At 44.6% G+C, this 14,758-nt stretch overlaps 1 protein-coding gene across 1 annotated transcript in view; it reads right to left on the reverse strand.

Moving 5' to 3' along the window:
* Nucleotides 1–1,837: 1,837 nt before the first annotated feature.
* LOC8042312 (juvenile hormone acid O-methyltransferase-like) overlaps nt 1,838–14,758 on the reverse strand; it is a 53,716-nt gene continuing 40,795 nt past the window's right edge. The window contains exon 5 of the mRNA XM_040212166.1: nt 1,838–2,004. Coding sequence (XP_040068100.1) covers nt 1,838–2,004 — 167 coding nt within the window. The remainder of the gene's footprint in view (nt 2,005–14,758) is intronic.

The following is a 14,758-nucleotide window of genomic DNA, read 5'->3' on the forward strand; positions in this document are numbered from 1 at the left end:
CGCGCGACGTCGCAGCCAGGCAAAATTCGTTGGTTGGTCGCAGCATATTCGTCCCATGGAGTTCAGCCTTAAAAGGATGCTGAACCGAAATCTGGATCCCACAATACACGCGGCAAAAGCGTGCAACGGGATGCTACAAGCACCAAAACATCACTCAAAGAGCGATATCGCGAACGGATTACGGTATTTTTCAAGAGAAGGAGGCGCATTTGACAGAAATGTTCACGTCATGTTTTTCCGAGAAGGAGAGTGAACGGCCTTGCGCCTTCTCCGCCTCGCCGCCTTAAAGGAGCGAAGCGAAAAGAGAAGAAAACTAGGTATCTCACGTCACGCGCCTCGTCGGCCTGGTTCAATCTCGACCTCCTTTTCCCAAAATACGGCCGTCCATTCGAGATATCGCCTTACGAGTAGTGTTGTAGGGATTGTAGCGTCCCGCCTACATCTCCTGCATTGTTTTTTTGTGTTTTTTAAATCTAAATTTCGGTTCACCATCTCTTTAAGAGCTGCTCTCTAAAACACAATCATAATAAAAATAGCTTATTTGCTGGCGTCCGTAAAAACTTGTACTCCATTTCACCATGAGGGCGAGCATAGGAGGAGCAACGAGAACGAGCTTGACGCTTTAAACGTTCATAAAAACCTGTAATCCCTGAAATTAACGCACGCTAGTGAAGTCGAAATGTCGTTCAAGACAACACGCGGGAGTCCGTAGCGTCAGCTTGGTTTAGTTTATGGGGAACAGAAAATAGCTTTTCGGCAACGCAGCTGAAGTTCAACAGACACCTGAATAATTACCACGTGGTTGTACTTTAACCGTCTAGCCTTCGCAACAAAGAAAGAACGTCGAGAAATCCACACTATGGCAGCAGCAAAAAGCACCATCCACCCCCCGCCACCTTGGATGCACTATGGTGGCTGGTCGAGCCTGCTGCCAAGTCGTAAGTCTTACCAAAGCCTCAGTCGGGGTCGTTGTGATATTTTTTTTTCAAAATCCTTGTAATGTACTGAGAGTTTTAAAATATGTAGATTAAAGTAAAACTATATCCTAATGGCACAAATATAACAAATGTATGGATAATTAGGAACTACTCTGCCATTGGGGGGGTTTGTAAATCCTATAACAGCTGGGCCGCGAAAGGGCTTCAGTGGCCACTCTTTACGTATCACTTTATTACTCTATGATAAGACTTTCGTTATGCCTCTCTCGCTTCAGTCCGTTTGAAACGTTCTGATTATCGCTTTTTGCTCCATCAATTGGAAAATTAGTTTCTTATATTTTGTTTTAAACGTTTATGGTAAATAAAAAGTGTGAATATCATTCATTTGCATCACTTTTAAAATAGGATAATCTGTCTTCAGTTTTGGTTTTGTCTCGGTTTCAACTGGGTCACTTCAGGCGCATCTCAACTCTGGTTGTTTGGCCTATGTACCGTGCAAACACCGTGGACAACTTAGTTGAGCTCAATGACATTTGTGAGATGCAAACGATCGTTGTCGCGATTCCAGAGCGCCGTCGGCCGTCGTTTTCTCATCGAATATTTAAAAAAAAAACAAAAAAAAAAAAACGTATAACATTAGAAAGAAATAAGAGTCAGTTCGAAACTTTGGTATCTGGTTCAGATCACCAGCACTATATTTGGGCGAAAAATGTGAGTTCGGCAGGTGCGTAGTTCATATTTGCGGTGAAACAAACCATGCAATACTTTTTTTTTTTTTTAATCTTCATGGGGACACCTTGTTTATAATGGTACTTTTTCCATGCTCTATGAACCTGAACAACTTATCCTGAGCAGAGCTTGAATGAAGCAATCCCCCATAAAAATTTTTAAAGCTAATTTTAATATTTGCTTGCCTGAACTAAGAAAATGTCCTGGCGATAATATGGATCCCCGGCCGGTTTTTCACTCCACATCTTCCGGATAATCTCCGCCAGGTCAGTCTCATACAGCGTCTTCGATTCTTTGGACAGGAATGGTGCAATGGGATCTGCACCGAGTTGAGTTTCTGTAAAGAAAGGGGCGGGAAAAAACGACATATTTTTTTCTGATTTTAGCTAAAACAAGTAGACACGTGAAACAAAATACCATATTTTTTGGTCTATACTTCGCAGCTTTCTATACATAGTAATCGGTTATTTTGGTTATTTTCATAAGAACGGTTGGCATATAAGTAGCACATTTCTATAAGTTTCCCCTGTATATTTCTACGGACTGCAATGCATAACTGCAAATAAATGCTCAAAGACATGTGTTATGATAAACAAAATACGCGAAAGCGAGATCATGTTTCAATTTTCTTGGCAATGAAGCGAATTAGAAAAGTTTCGTGACGAATTTCCACTGATTTAAGTTGCATCGTTTTCTAAGACGCATCAAAAAATATTTTGTTCGAAAAAAACGGCATTTGTTTACCGTAAGATACGATAGAAATATTCTAACTATCTTTCGTCTTAAAAATGCACTTCCTTGACTGCTGTGCACCGGTTATCATTGGGTCCGCGTGCAAAACTCGAGAATAAACGACAGCAAAAATGTGTTGAGACCTAAAAATAAAGTCTGGGTAGCGGCATTTTCTGTGCATGGCGTGAGCCTGAGAACACCCGAGCTCAGTGTCGAAATACAGGCTTTATTAATGCATAATTTTGTTCTCACTGAGGCTACCCCTAATTTAGCATTAAAAAGTGAAACATGCCTTGGTGGAAGAGAGTTAGCCGGATGCCAAACAACTGCGCTGAGAGTTCCGCCTGCCACGTGACACATCTTCACGATAAAAAAGAAGCAAAAAAAAAACAAAAACAAAAAAACAAGAAGAAAGTACAACAAGAAAAGAAAAAAAAAAACAGAAGGGGTCGGGTAAAGTTTCTATATAAGAACTTCTTACAAGTAGCGATATTCTTTGAAGCGCCGACTGCGTGACGGAGCAGATAATAGGAACGAATGGCGGCGCGCAACAGATGACTGAACTGATTGACGCCGTTTTGTGTAAGCGGAATGTACTTTGTTAATTGTATTGGTTGTCGTTACGGTGCAAAAAGAAGTATCGAGGGAATTTAGGGTTGGGGACGCCGAGACGCTTTAAGAAGATTTCGCCAGCTGCGAACGCCTGGAAAACAACAATCAAAAGAAGTAATAGACACAAGAGGTAAACTTGGTGACGCTGACTCGGCGTCACGTGTCTGGAAGGCTGACCTTGAAGCTGTCGTCTGCTGTGTTCCTCATAAAACGCGATTCTGCATATTGTGGTTTGTGCGATAGCTATAAATACAGCTGTAATTTTTTTTAAGTGATAGATTTAAGGATATTGTGTTCCAGAAAGTCGGCGTCGACGTCGACGTCGGTGTCGGTGTCGACGACAAGCAGATCTATTGTTTTAAAAACGATCTACAACACTTTTTGTTGAGCAGATAAAAAACTTTTAACATATAGAAAAGGTTCAGAACGTCCTAGCCAGCCGAGCTTCGACTGACAATTTGAAATAACACTTTGCACTCGCCTCATAGATTGACAAAGTAATATCTCACCTCTTTAGCATTGGAATTGACATAGAGGACCGCCATGCGCGACCTCCATATGTTCCACAATCTACGAAGCGCAATCAAATCAAAAGGAACGCCTTTTTTATTCGTTACATTCAATAAGTGAATGCCGGTTGGGCTAATAAAAGCTGTTTCTTTAATTTACGCTGAAAAACGTCCCCCCCCCCCAAAAAAAAATATATATATAAATATACATTGCATCGCAGCAAAATATACAACGTGTTCGGTAGTTTCCGGTTTCTCACATAGCAGATAGTCAACCAACCATGGCGCATAATTTTCTCTTTCACTGAACCACACCTTAACGGGCTAAGTGTTGGTGTGCAACTTAAAAAGAAAGGTTACATCGGAAAGAAGGACACACATTCCGTTAACCTGGTTAAAGGGATACTGAACCGAAATTTCGACCTCACAAAACAAGGCTGGACGGATAGGCCGTACGTTGCGAAACATCAAAACATAACTCATACAGCGATATCTTTAAAGTACCGCCCTATTTTTGGAAAAGCGCGCTTGGCACGGCCGACGAGGCCGACGAGCCAAGTAACATCGCAATTCTCATTCCCTATCCTCCTCGCTATGCCCCGTCGCGCTGGTAAACTGAAGCGAGGAGGAGAGAGGCAAGCCCGCTTCCCCTTATTCTCAAATTTTGCAGGGGACAATGACGTCAAAGATCTCGCTTGATCGCGCCCTCCTTTTCCAAATGTACGGCCATCCGTTTGAGATATCCATGTATGACTTACGTTTTGGAGTTCGTAGCATCCTGTTCAACACTTCTGCGGCCTTATTTTGTGAAATCTAAGCTTCGGTTCAGTATCTCTTTAAGCGTACCCTGGCCACCGCGACAGATGACACCTCTATAAAGTGGTGTTAGGGACAAACTAATGACCATATCAGGTGTAAGCGTCTTCTGGATCACAACACACAGATAGTCTAACAAAAAACAAGCATACATAAATTGCACTGCGTCGAAGACTTCTTTCGAGTATCCACGAGACCTTTTGGAGTACCGCGATGTGACGACGCAAGGATCGACGGGCCGTAGCCCACTGTTCTCGCGGCCTCTTCTGACCCTCAGCAACGCGCTCAAACCGCAGCGAATAAGCGTCTAAGTCATCCTTCTGCTCATTGAACGGCGGCATCAATTTATGGGGCGCAACTACGCCCGCTTGGGTCGTATGGCCTCTTCATCGAGCTGTACTTGTGTCAATCTGACCTCTCGTTGTAACAAAAGCAATTCCTTCTAACTTTCCATTTCCAGAAATCTTAGCCTTGTTTCCTCTTCCCTTCTATGTAGCTGCGGCACAGCCTCCTCCTTGCGCCAAACGCGCTCTGCGTTGGGCTCTCTCCTTCTCAAGCCATGCAAACAATTCCTTTTTCTCTAAACCAAACTGCTTTCCCTGTTCAGTCAGCTTCTCAACCTCTGAATCCACCATCACTCTAAAAACAAAATAACCGTAGCACCCTACTCTACTCCAACATTAAGAGCTCAGTTCGTCCACCCAAACTGGGCACTTGGCCGACCGGTTCTGTCGCGGACGCCAGTTATTGACCCATTGCCCACGCCTGGAGGTTAGAGGCGCGATTCCCCCTTAACGGTGCGCCCGGCGGCCCTCTACAACGACTGTGGACAACATTTATTTTTGTTGAGGCCGGTCAGCCTGCGCTGTTGGCGCGTGTGCTCAAGTCGGGGAAGAACAGAATGAGCTCAGGCGGACACATGGAGTTTGAACAATAAACAATATATTTGCTTAAAAAAAAAAGAAATATAAATATCAAGGTTTGGCACATAGGCAAACAATTCACAACAAAAAAAAAAACCCAAAGCTCCACACGGAACTTCGGGGTTTTCTGCGTCAAACGGAACCACACGGAACTTAGCAGATTCTGCGTCAAACGTGGCAATTTAAAACAATTCGCATTCGCCACTTCATTAAAAAAAAAAGTCCTCTTTTTTGTAATATTCTTGAAGGTCATTGGGCGTATTTATTATTTCCTCAGAAATTAGTAATCACCCCTTCTGTATATTATTGATGCCTGTATATTGATGAAGAAGAATATCAGAACATCATCCACCGGTAAAAAAGACAATTTATTGACAACTGAGGGTGCGCCGTCGGTAGCTCTGTCAAATAAAGAGGTTTGTTCGTTGCGAGCTAGTATGAGTAGCGATGTGTGAACAGTTTCAGCTCCAAATATTGTGTAGTGCCTAATAGATAAGTAAGTGTTTGTTGAGGTAATCAGTGTCGGCTACGCCGTTTACTTTCTGTTAATTCCGCTAACAAAACTTTATTTCCGAGAACAGCTTCGTCCTGTCGTGTTTGTGGTCTTCACTCCGTCGTCGTCGTTTTAGCGGTTTTCATCATGTATAACGTTTACCAACTCGCCCTATTCGCTATTTTACAGAAGACTACTTCTTATATAGGTCACGAGTAACAACGGTGCCAGTGTGCAGCTCTGAAGGTCATTAGTAGCTCGCCGTGGAAGGGCACTATCACACAAAGGCAACGTGCGGAAACACCAACACGAACGGCTAGAAAACGGGCATGTCCGTGGTAGAAGGAAGCCTCGATATTCTACTGACTGTTTTATCCGGTTTTCAAAGGTTAATAAAAGCTTCAAAGAGAATTTCAGGCACCGCGTTGTTGCGCATGTACTTTCGAATTTTCGGCATTCACAGTTTTGCGTTTTAGGTTTTAGAGAGACATAAGTTTTCGAGCATTTTCATGTTATTCAAGTTCATAAAGTTTTCAGTTAGGCTTTAGTTCCCTAGAGAGTAAGCCACATAAAACACTAGCCCGCCATTATTAATTTGGGAGAAATATACTTAATAAGCTTAGCAAATAATACAAAAAACTACATTTCCTTTTTTGGCAAAGCTGGCGAACTTTAATGATAATAAATTGATATATGTTACGCAGGATCCAACAGCCTCCATATAAAGAGAAGAAAAAAATCGGTGAGCTTTTCTCCGCATCCGCTGAAAGGCCGGTGAGTTTTTCTCCGCATCTGCCGGTTTCGCGGTGAGCTTTTCTCCGGAGAGCTTTTCTCCGGAGAGCTTATCTCCGGTGAGCTTTTCTCCGGTGAGCTTTTCTCCGGTAAGGTTTTCTCCGGGATTCAGCGTCAATAGCGTCACGGCGCTGCCCGCCACCAGCACTCTGCATATTTCCGTCAGTATGTTAATTTTCTTTTTCTTATACGTGAGGTTCGATATTGTACTTTTCAGTTTCGGTTTTAACCGAAGCATTTGCCTTTCGATGGAGCAGAAATAGTTATCCTAGCATATGTTTAAAACATTACTGAGACAAGCTTAATTTTAGTGAATATATAAGAGCCGTCATGTTTAGGCTCCTCCAATACACAAAGCTGAAAGACCCAACCTTATCCGATCCAAGCACAAGCTGATCGGGGCGCGTGGCTAGCGTGGCGGTGTACTAAGTATGCACTTATACACCAAGAAGTTTTCTAGAGGGAGGAGGATGCTCATGGTCGGTGTACAAGTACAATGGCTAAGTAAATGAGGGTGCATATTCCAGGAACGGGGTGCATGTGCACCCGATGCACCCGAGTACACCGTTTTTTTGTGTTTTTTTTCCTTAGAGTACAGGTTTACGGAGAAACGCTTAGTGCTACCATATTCTCACGCTCCAAATCTGCGACCGGGCACTCTATGCTCCGTTGTCGAACGGTTAGGCTTTGTGAGTACCGTATTTACTCCAGTAAAAGCAGCACTGTTCGTGAAGAAAGCATGAGGGTTAACTTTTCCAAACAGCGCTTTCGGCATCATCATTCCAGCTGTTTACAGGAAAGAGATAACGTCTTCCTGCCAAGATTCCATCTTCGAAGATTGAATTTGTATGGAGAATCGTGTTCTCGATCTGGTTATCCGCTATGTTATTTATGCGCAACACAATGATTGGTTATAAATGTATTCTGTGTGAAAGTAGACGCAAGAGCCTTGTTCATAAATAGTGCGGCTATTACTCGAGTAAATACGGTATAAGCTATGGTTGTACGCGAAGATTGCCGCTCGACTTCAGCGTGTGGAATCCCTATTATTTTAGGACGCATCAAGGAAAAATGCGCATTATACTGTAGGCGGTGTCTTACAAGAAATAAAAACAAACACCATATTACACAAAATGCGGTAGGGATATTCATTTGACCCACTTTTTCAGTGCACTGTACACCGGGCATGCTCGGAACGAGGTTATACCTAGCTTGATCGTGCGAAATATACGTTGCAAAAGCTCGATGAAAGCTCGTCGTCAGCACATGCTGAGCCGCTACGCGTTCAGCTACGGCCGTTATTTAATAGCCCTCTCATGGCCTCCAAGATTTTTCGCGCGCTGGCTGCGCTCCTCGGGCAATTGCATTCGCGCGGTGAAAACTGTTACTGACGGGCGCTTCGTGGCGCTTACAACCAAACAACACAAACAAATAGCCGCGAATTGTCCTAATCACTATTATTATTGGTCTATATCACTTAGGAGCAGTGCAAAATGTGTTGCTCGTCTCTAGCCCCAGCGCACAAACATTTGGCAAGGAAGAAGCTGATCGAAACTCGAAGGCTCATTTTTTTCGAAGACAGCACGGTGTAAAAGAAAAGCCCGCGATTTTGTTTTCAAACAAACTGTGCTTCTAATCATTTCAGTGAAAAACAAAACTTTGAACCAATTAAAATCAAGAAGGCGAGTCAAAACATAGATTCGTACTAAAGAGTGATCGTGATATGGATTTATTTCGGCTCATGAGAGGCCGAGCCGCAGAAGGAAGGCAAGTCGCCCATATCGTGAAAGACCACGGTGCCTCATACAATGATGATGACATGGTATTGCAGAGATGAATTTTCAAAAGACGCGCTGATGATGGTTTAAATGGAGTTTGTGGACGAGGGCGAGGGGTTGATGTTGCGGTTGAAGAGGGTGGAGCACATGAGCATTTCGCGTGTTGCGGTCATCGCGACGGTGGCCTTCGCGGGGCCGCTTTGAGCTGCTAAATTCTAGCACGCTGGTCTCGAGCCCCAGGTAAAGGCTCCTTGCGTCCACCGCTTGCCGACCAGCCTCCAGAATTTCCGGCGGCGCAGAGAATCCAGCACCCCCGTGGTGGGGCTCCAGGAGTTGGTGCTGGTGTTTCCTGGGCTCCGGTCTTCGCGAAAGCGGGTTCTAAAGTCTTCCAGCTTGCGCTCGCTCTTGTAACCGAGCATCGTGACCACCATGTCGTTCGAAGACATGGTGAGTGCAATTGGTCCGGCTGGCTCTCTAACGATGGTAAAAACCCATGCGGAAACCTAGATATCTGACTCGGCTCACTTTTTCTGCTGGTCAGCCGAGCGTTTGGAAAGGGCGGAGCAGGGCGCGGGGAAATTCTCGGAGGCCGTGCCCCTATATTCGATGCCAGCTGAAAAACAGCGATATCTTCAGATGCAGCTACACTGTAGAGCATAAGCAATCCATAGCCGCAATCGCTACACGCATACATCATACAGAGGACACTATGAGCGCTGAAAGCAGGAGGACATAATTTTCCGCCGAAACGCGTCAAGTGTTGGTCAAGCGTGTTAGAAGGTAGTTTGCTGCAGACATACGTATGCTTCGAACATCTCTAGAGACTGTGTGTTTACGAACAATGTGACGTTTTTCAAGAAAAGACCAAGACGCGGAGGTCGTCTGCAGGCTGTCCCTTTTAACATGAGTCTGCTGTTCGACTGCGTCTTACGTGAACGAGTGAAAAAAATCCAAGATCTGGGACCACGCTGTTAGTAAATGTAACCCAAGCAGCACGTTGCGAATGGGCCATCGCTGGCAAGTGTACTATGGGCAACTAGATTTTCGATGGCCCAAGCTTGGCCAAAGTGCTCGGCAACAGCAGCGTTTTGATCCTCGTCTGGTGACTTGCCATTCACTTTAAGCCAGTCGCTGGTCATTCACTTTAGGCCAGTCACTAGCCATTCACATTAGGCCTGTGGCTGACCATTTACTTCGGGCCATTCACGTTTGACCAGCCCCTGGGCATTCCAGTTTGGCCAGCCACTGGCCATATACTTTCGGCCATTCACTGGCCGAAAGTGGCTGTCGTTATAGACCTTTCTCACAAGGGCACCGCCATTTTGAAATATCGTCACTTCCAGTATGGGCGAAAACATTGTTTTGCCGTCGCCACGCCAATAGAATGCATTTAGGAGATAAGCGTAACCGTCACCCATTCTCGTTTTGTCTCCACTCTATTTTTTTACCATTTGCAAGTTGAAACGTTTTAATATTTTTTCGTCGCTCATACCGGATATGCCTTCTTGGCGGCCGGGGGCGAGAGTAAGCGGAAGAGGTCTATACACTTCACAATTTATCACAGACTGCCAGAAACTTTTGGTGTTCCTCAGAAGACTGTTAAGAATTTCGGGAGCTCATGTTTAAGAGCTCATCTCCAGAAACGTTTACATATTAATGACAAGCGAAGCTGCTCCAAGGTTGCTCAACATGTATTGGACTTTTTAAGTGCTACGTCTTACGACGCTGGTTGCGACCACCACTCCAGTAGTCCGTGGTCCCACCTTTAAGATCCCCCGGTAGTACACTACAAAAAGTAACTTTAGGTGAAGGGAAAGTACAACGATGTTCAATTACAATATTTTTCACCTTACACAAGCTTACTGGCACTAATGGGAAAGACAAGCCTTGAGTGCACAGTAAATTTGTTTAACACACTTAAGGGTGTAAATCAGTTTGTCCCAGTGCTAACACCCTCATGGTGTTCAGTCAAGAACCCTTCATAATGGGTGCTTGTTAACACCCTTGGAAGAGGGTGGTTGGCATGGAATGGGTGCCCGCTTGGGTGGTTCAGTGGATGCTGGGCCACCCCAGCCAATCTGGCGCCGGGAGAGTATCATACGACGCTATCGTTATATGGAGTCAAAGGTCACGTGACGCTCCCTCGACGCTGGATTGGCTGGAATGGCTAATAGCGTCCGCCGCGCACGGACGAAGGGTAAAATAAAGTATATGCCCCAGTAAAAAGTTTATAGGAATGTGTCCAATACACATATAAAAAGAGCTTGTAAATTGTACAAAAATCATACGGTATTGCCTATTCTTGTATTATTATTTGCAGCTTATCATGTTTACTGAACAAACTTCCACTTTTTTCACTTAGAGGGATTGCCACATCACCACATACGAGGCACGTGATAAAGAAATAATGAGTCACACTGAACGAAACTCACGAAGAAGTAATACAAAAAAGCTCCTTGCAAGCCACATCATAACCCCGTGGGCAATCGGGAAGTGCTACGGTGCCCCCCTTTGTCGAACTGTAAGTGAGCAAGCAGTGGCCCCAAGCATCATACTGCACGGCTGAACCATTGTAAGCATCATGTGCTGCCACAAACGAGGCATGTGGAGCTTTACTGTTTGCAGATGAAGTAACATGCTTTGTTTGTCTCAGAGGATTGCAGTCAACACGCTTCGCTTATCACTTGTCTCCTTATGCGCATTTGATTACTAATTGGAAGCAGGGTAGAGGGCTGGTCTAGCCCTTGACTGAACCACAGCAGTATTTCAGTAAGTGAAGCTCATTACAACATTAATCAAAATGTGTTAAGTTGAAAATTTATTGAACCCTAAGAGACAAATGAAAAATACAATGTATGACATTCCATGACATAAAGAATGCTCTGTGCAAATATGTAATGAAAAATATCACAGAAGGAACTTGCACTCTTGTTCACGTACAAGAAAATTTAATATGTTCTGGAAGACAGCAATGAATAAGGAAGTCGTACAGCTAAATTCTAAGCACCTCGCCTTCAGGAGGTCAGCATAAGTTATCACAGAAAGTGCCCAACATTTAAAGAAAGGAAAAGAAAACATGCCTCCATAAACCTTCTATTATTTGTTCTGGAAGCAAAATAAAATTGAACCTGATAACACTGGCGAGAAAATTGCATTATGAACTTTTAAAACGGCTCATAAAACACCTCTTCAGCCACACACCTGTCTGCAAACCATGTTCAAAAATTTATTTGCGACTTTCCTTGGAGTTGTGTCGCTAAAGCCAAGGAAAAGCCTCTCCAGAGCAACCAGCGTGTTGGAGGCCTTGTATTCGTACTGGACGCTGAACAGCCAATATGCTGCCAAGAACATGCACAGCCCCTAAACTGCATTAAAAACGGAGAACAAGCGCTCACGATCCACAACAAGGTGAAGAAAGACTGCATCGTCCAGCTCTTGATTGGTGTAGAGCAGTGGCTCTCAACCATCGATGTTTCGCGGATCCCTCGTGAATCGGCGGAGCTGATGGAGGATCCCTTTCGTGGTGAGAGGAGGGGAAAGGTATAGGTTAAATATAATAATGATTTAATAAATGGAAATAACTAAGTGCTAGTGTGAAGCAGACCTCTCTTATTGACATACACATGAGAAAAGTCGCCCAAAAGCGAAAACAGTTCTTTTCGGCTTGAAAAAAAGACAACTTTTATTGCCGGGCTTGACTAATGAGGTAGGGCTTCGCGGACCCCTAGAATGCCTTCGCGGACACCAAAGGGTCCGCGGACCGCCGTTTGAGAACCACTGGTGTAGAGGTCAAATGGTGTCGGAGGGAGTTTCTCGTTCTGCGTTAGGTAAGAGGATAAAGCACAACATTTTTTTAATGTAGAAGGCCAAAACATGTTTACTCTCGTCAACTGCTATAAGTCGCTGCAATTAATTCCATGAGCATCAGCCTCCAGACAGGCATACCGTGCTTATGGTTAAACAAGCAGCCGGCGTCTGCAGCAATGTAAAACGAATGAAGAATTACAATTGGGGAAACATCACGACATGGAAGTATTGTTATATAGTCTTGGAGACACTTTCGAGTATCTCTATTTCTGTACCAAGATGCATTCGCGAAATCGATTTGTGTTTCAGTAGAGAAATACTTTTGCGATGTATTATGATACGCTGCTAGACTTATGAATCTTGTTACATTTATTGTTGGAAATGAGCTGACAGGTTTGAAGGTAAAAAAAAAAATATATACAAGCCACGGCAAAAATCCTACGCATCACTGGTTCATTTTCGCAATGAGAGAGATTTTATACTTCGCTCTCACATTTCGCTTTTACAGCGCCCGGGTTTCTTTCTGCAGAAAGGAGCCTTTCTGTGAACATTTGAGGTTATTGTTTGGGTAAGAGGACACCAACAATAGCACAGATGAGAAACAATATGTCCAAAAGAGAAGGCAAAAAGCAGGGACGTTTGGACAGACACGCTTTGTCAGGCGGCGTCATCGGTCGCCAGCTTTTCTTTGGGTGCGATAATGGGTTCTTAACGGTATCAGAGAAAGAGCCAAGGGAAAGCAAATCTCGAAAAGAAAGAAAGGGACAAACACCGACCGGTGCTACAATTTATGTCTGCCACGTACGCACCCTTCTCACCTCGCCACCCTGCATTATGAACCGTATAGGGCTGACGACTGACCATAACCGTAGATGCTATTATTTGTCCCTCGGCCAATTTTAAATTTTTTGCTTCCTCCTCTACAATAAAAAAAAAAAACGAAAATGAAGGTTACAGAAAACAGCAAACAATGTCTCGCATATAGCTGTAGAAATTAACTTTCACGAGCTACATTTTATGTCCAGTCGCTGGCCATATGAGCTTCCCCGTCCGAGCACCAACCGGAGCAGCGAAAATCCACGCAGCTCGTCGAGCGTTGCGAGGTTGACGGTTGTGGTTTTAAACGGTGGAGGGGGAGGGGGGGGGGGGAGGGGGGAGGGAACTGCACATAAATAGGTGCTCGTGATAATATATTTATACAGATATATCTATGAGACATTGTTGAGTTTGCACCTCGCTGCACCCCTCGAATTCCTTGACAGACAAAAGCGTCCTGACAAAATATACACGAACTCATCTCTGTTACGTCACGGCGCGGTGGTGGCGCGTCGGGCGCACTTCCGGTCTGGGGTTGTGGGCAGAAGTCCCCATGTGAGACCTGTATTCCTGCGCTGTTTTGAAAGGAACCAGACAAAAATTGGCCTTCTCGTCAAAAGCAGCGACTGGGACTGTACCAAAAAAGTCGAATAATGTTTGAAGGTCAGTATTTAAGTACTCGGTTCGTCCGAGAACGTGGATATGTGTCGTGAAAAGGGATTTTCAGACGCCGTCGGACCACGATTGCTTGGGCGGGAAGTACTTTGGCTTGAATTCACAGATACTTGTGGTCAACAGATTTATTTCTTTTTTTCCAACATGAACTCCGGAAAACCTTCAAGTTGTACGGACCACCTGCGGACTACGTTCAGTGCGTCTTCAAGTTCGAACTCCCGCCTGATCGTTTGAACTGTCGTCTACTCTTCCAAACGTTTCTGCTTGTCGACATCTGTTTTAAACGACACCGGCCCGTAGGCCAAATTGTTGGCCCGGTACTTGCGATAAGAAGTAAGTGCAGGCCTCCAAAGACTTAAGTCTGAAGGTTGGTAGGCAGGCTCGATGCAAACAGTATATACAACATGTTGATCATTGTTAAAACTGGCGATCACCGACTTGTTATGCCTGATTCACTTGGTTCGATTCTGCTTGCGATTTTTAGTATCCACGTCAATAATCTCAGTAACGGTTCACACTTTTGCAGCCCGAGCGCCGTCGCGACTGAAATTGCGAGCGAAATCTCATCGTGCGAATCAGGCTTTAGCGTACATTCCGCGGCGTCCACGCGGAATGAACCGCCACATGTCACATTATTCAGGCGAAATTTTGCGGTGTAACGAACCTTGGTAACTTCGTTGAGGCCGCTCAAGTAGTCAGACATTGCCAGGAAGACGTAGAACCAACAATTCGAACCCAAAAAGGGCAGAAGGACTCATACCGTCGCCGACAACATCGCATTCGATGAATTGTTTACGGGCGACGGCGAGCTTCTTGCCCACACCCCCATCGCGCATGCGTGGCGCCGGCGGCGTCCACTCGGGGCGCTCCGCTTTGTTTGTAAACATGAGTTGGTGTATAAAATGAGCTCTCTGCACCAAGAGAAGAGCAATCTCGGTGGCCCAAAAGGTAACCTGCGGCTGCTGGATGACTTGATATAAACGGACCCAGAATTCGCGGGCTTGGACAGAGGTGCAGAAACTCTTTGATATTCAACTGAAAGGTTAGTAAGGTCAAATCATTATCCACTTTAAGCCCAAAATCTATGATTCCCACATGCCTATTATATTAAATATGAAGCCAAAGGCGATTTATTGCC

This window comes from Ixodes scapularis, unplaced genomic scaffold (assembly GCF_016920785.2).
Source record: "Ixodes scapularis isolate PalLabHiFi unplaced genomic scaffold, ASM1692078v2 PGA_scaffold39__5_contigs__length_11793443, whole genome shotgun sequence".
NCBI classification, from domain to species: Eukaryota; Metazoa; Arthropoda; class Arachnida; order Ixodida; family Ixodidae; genus Ixodes; species Ixodes scapularis.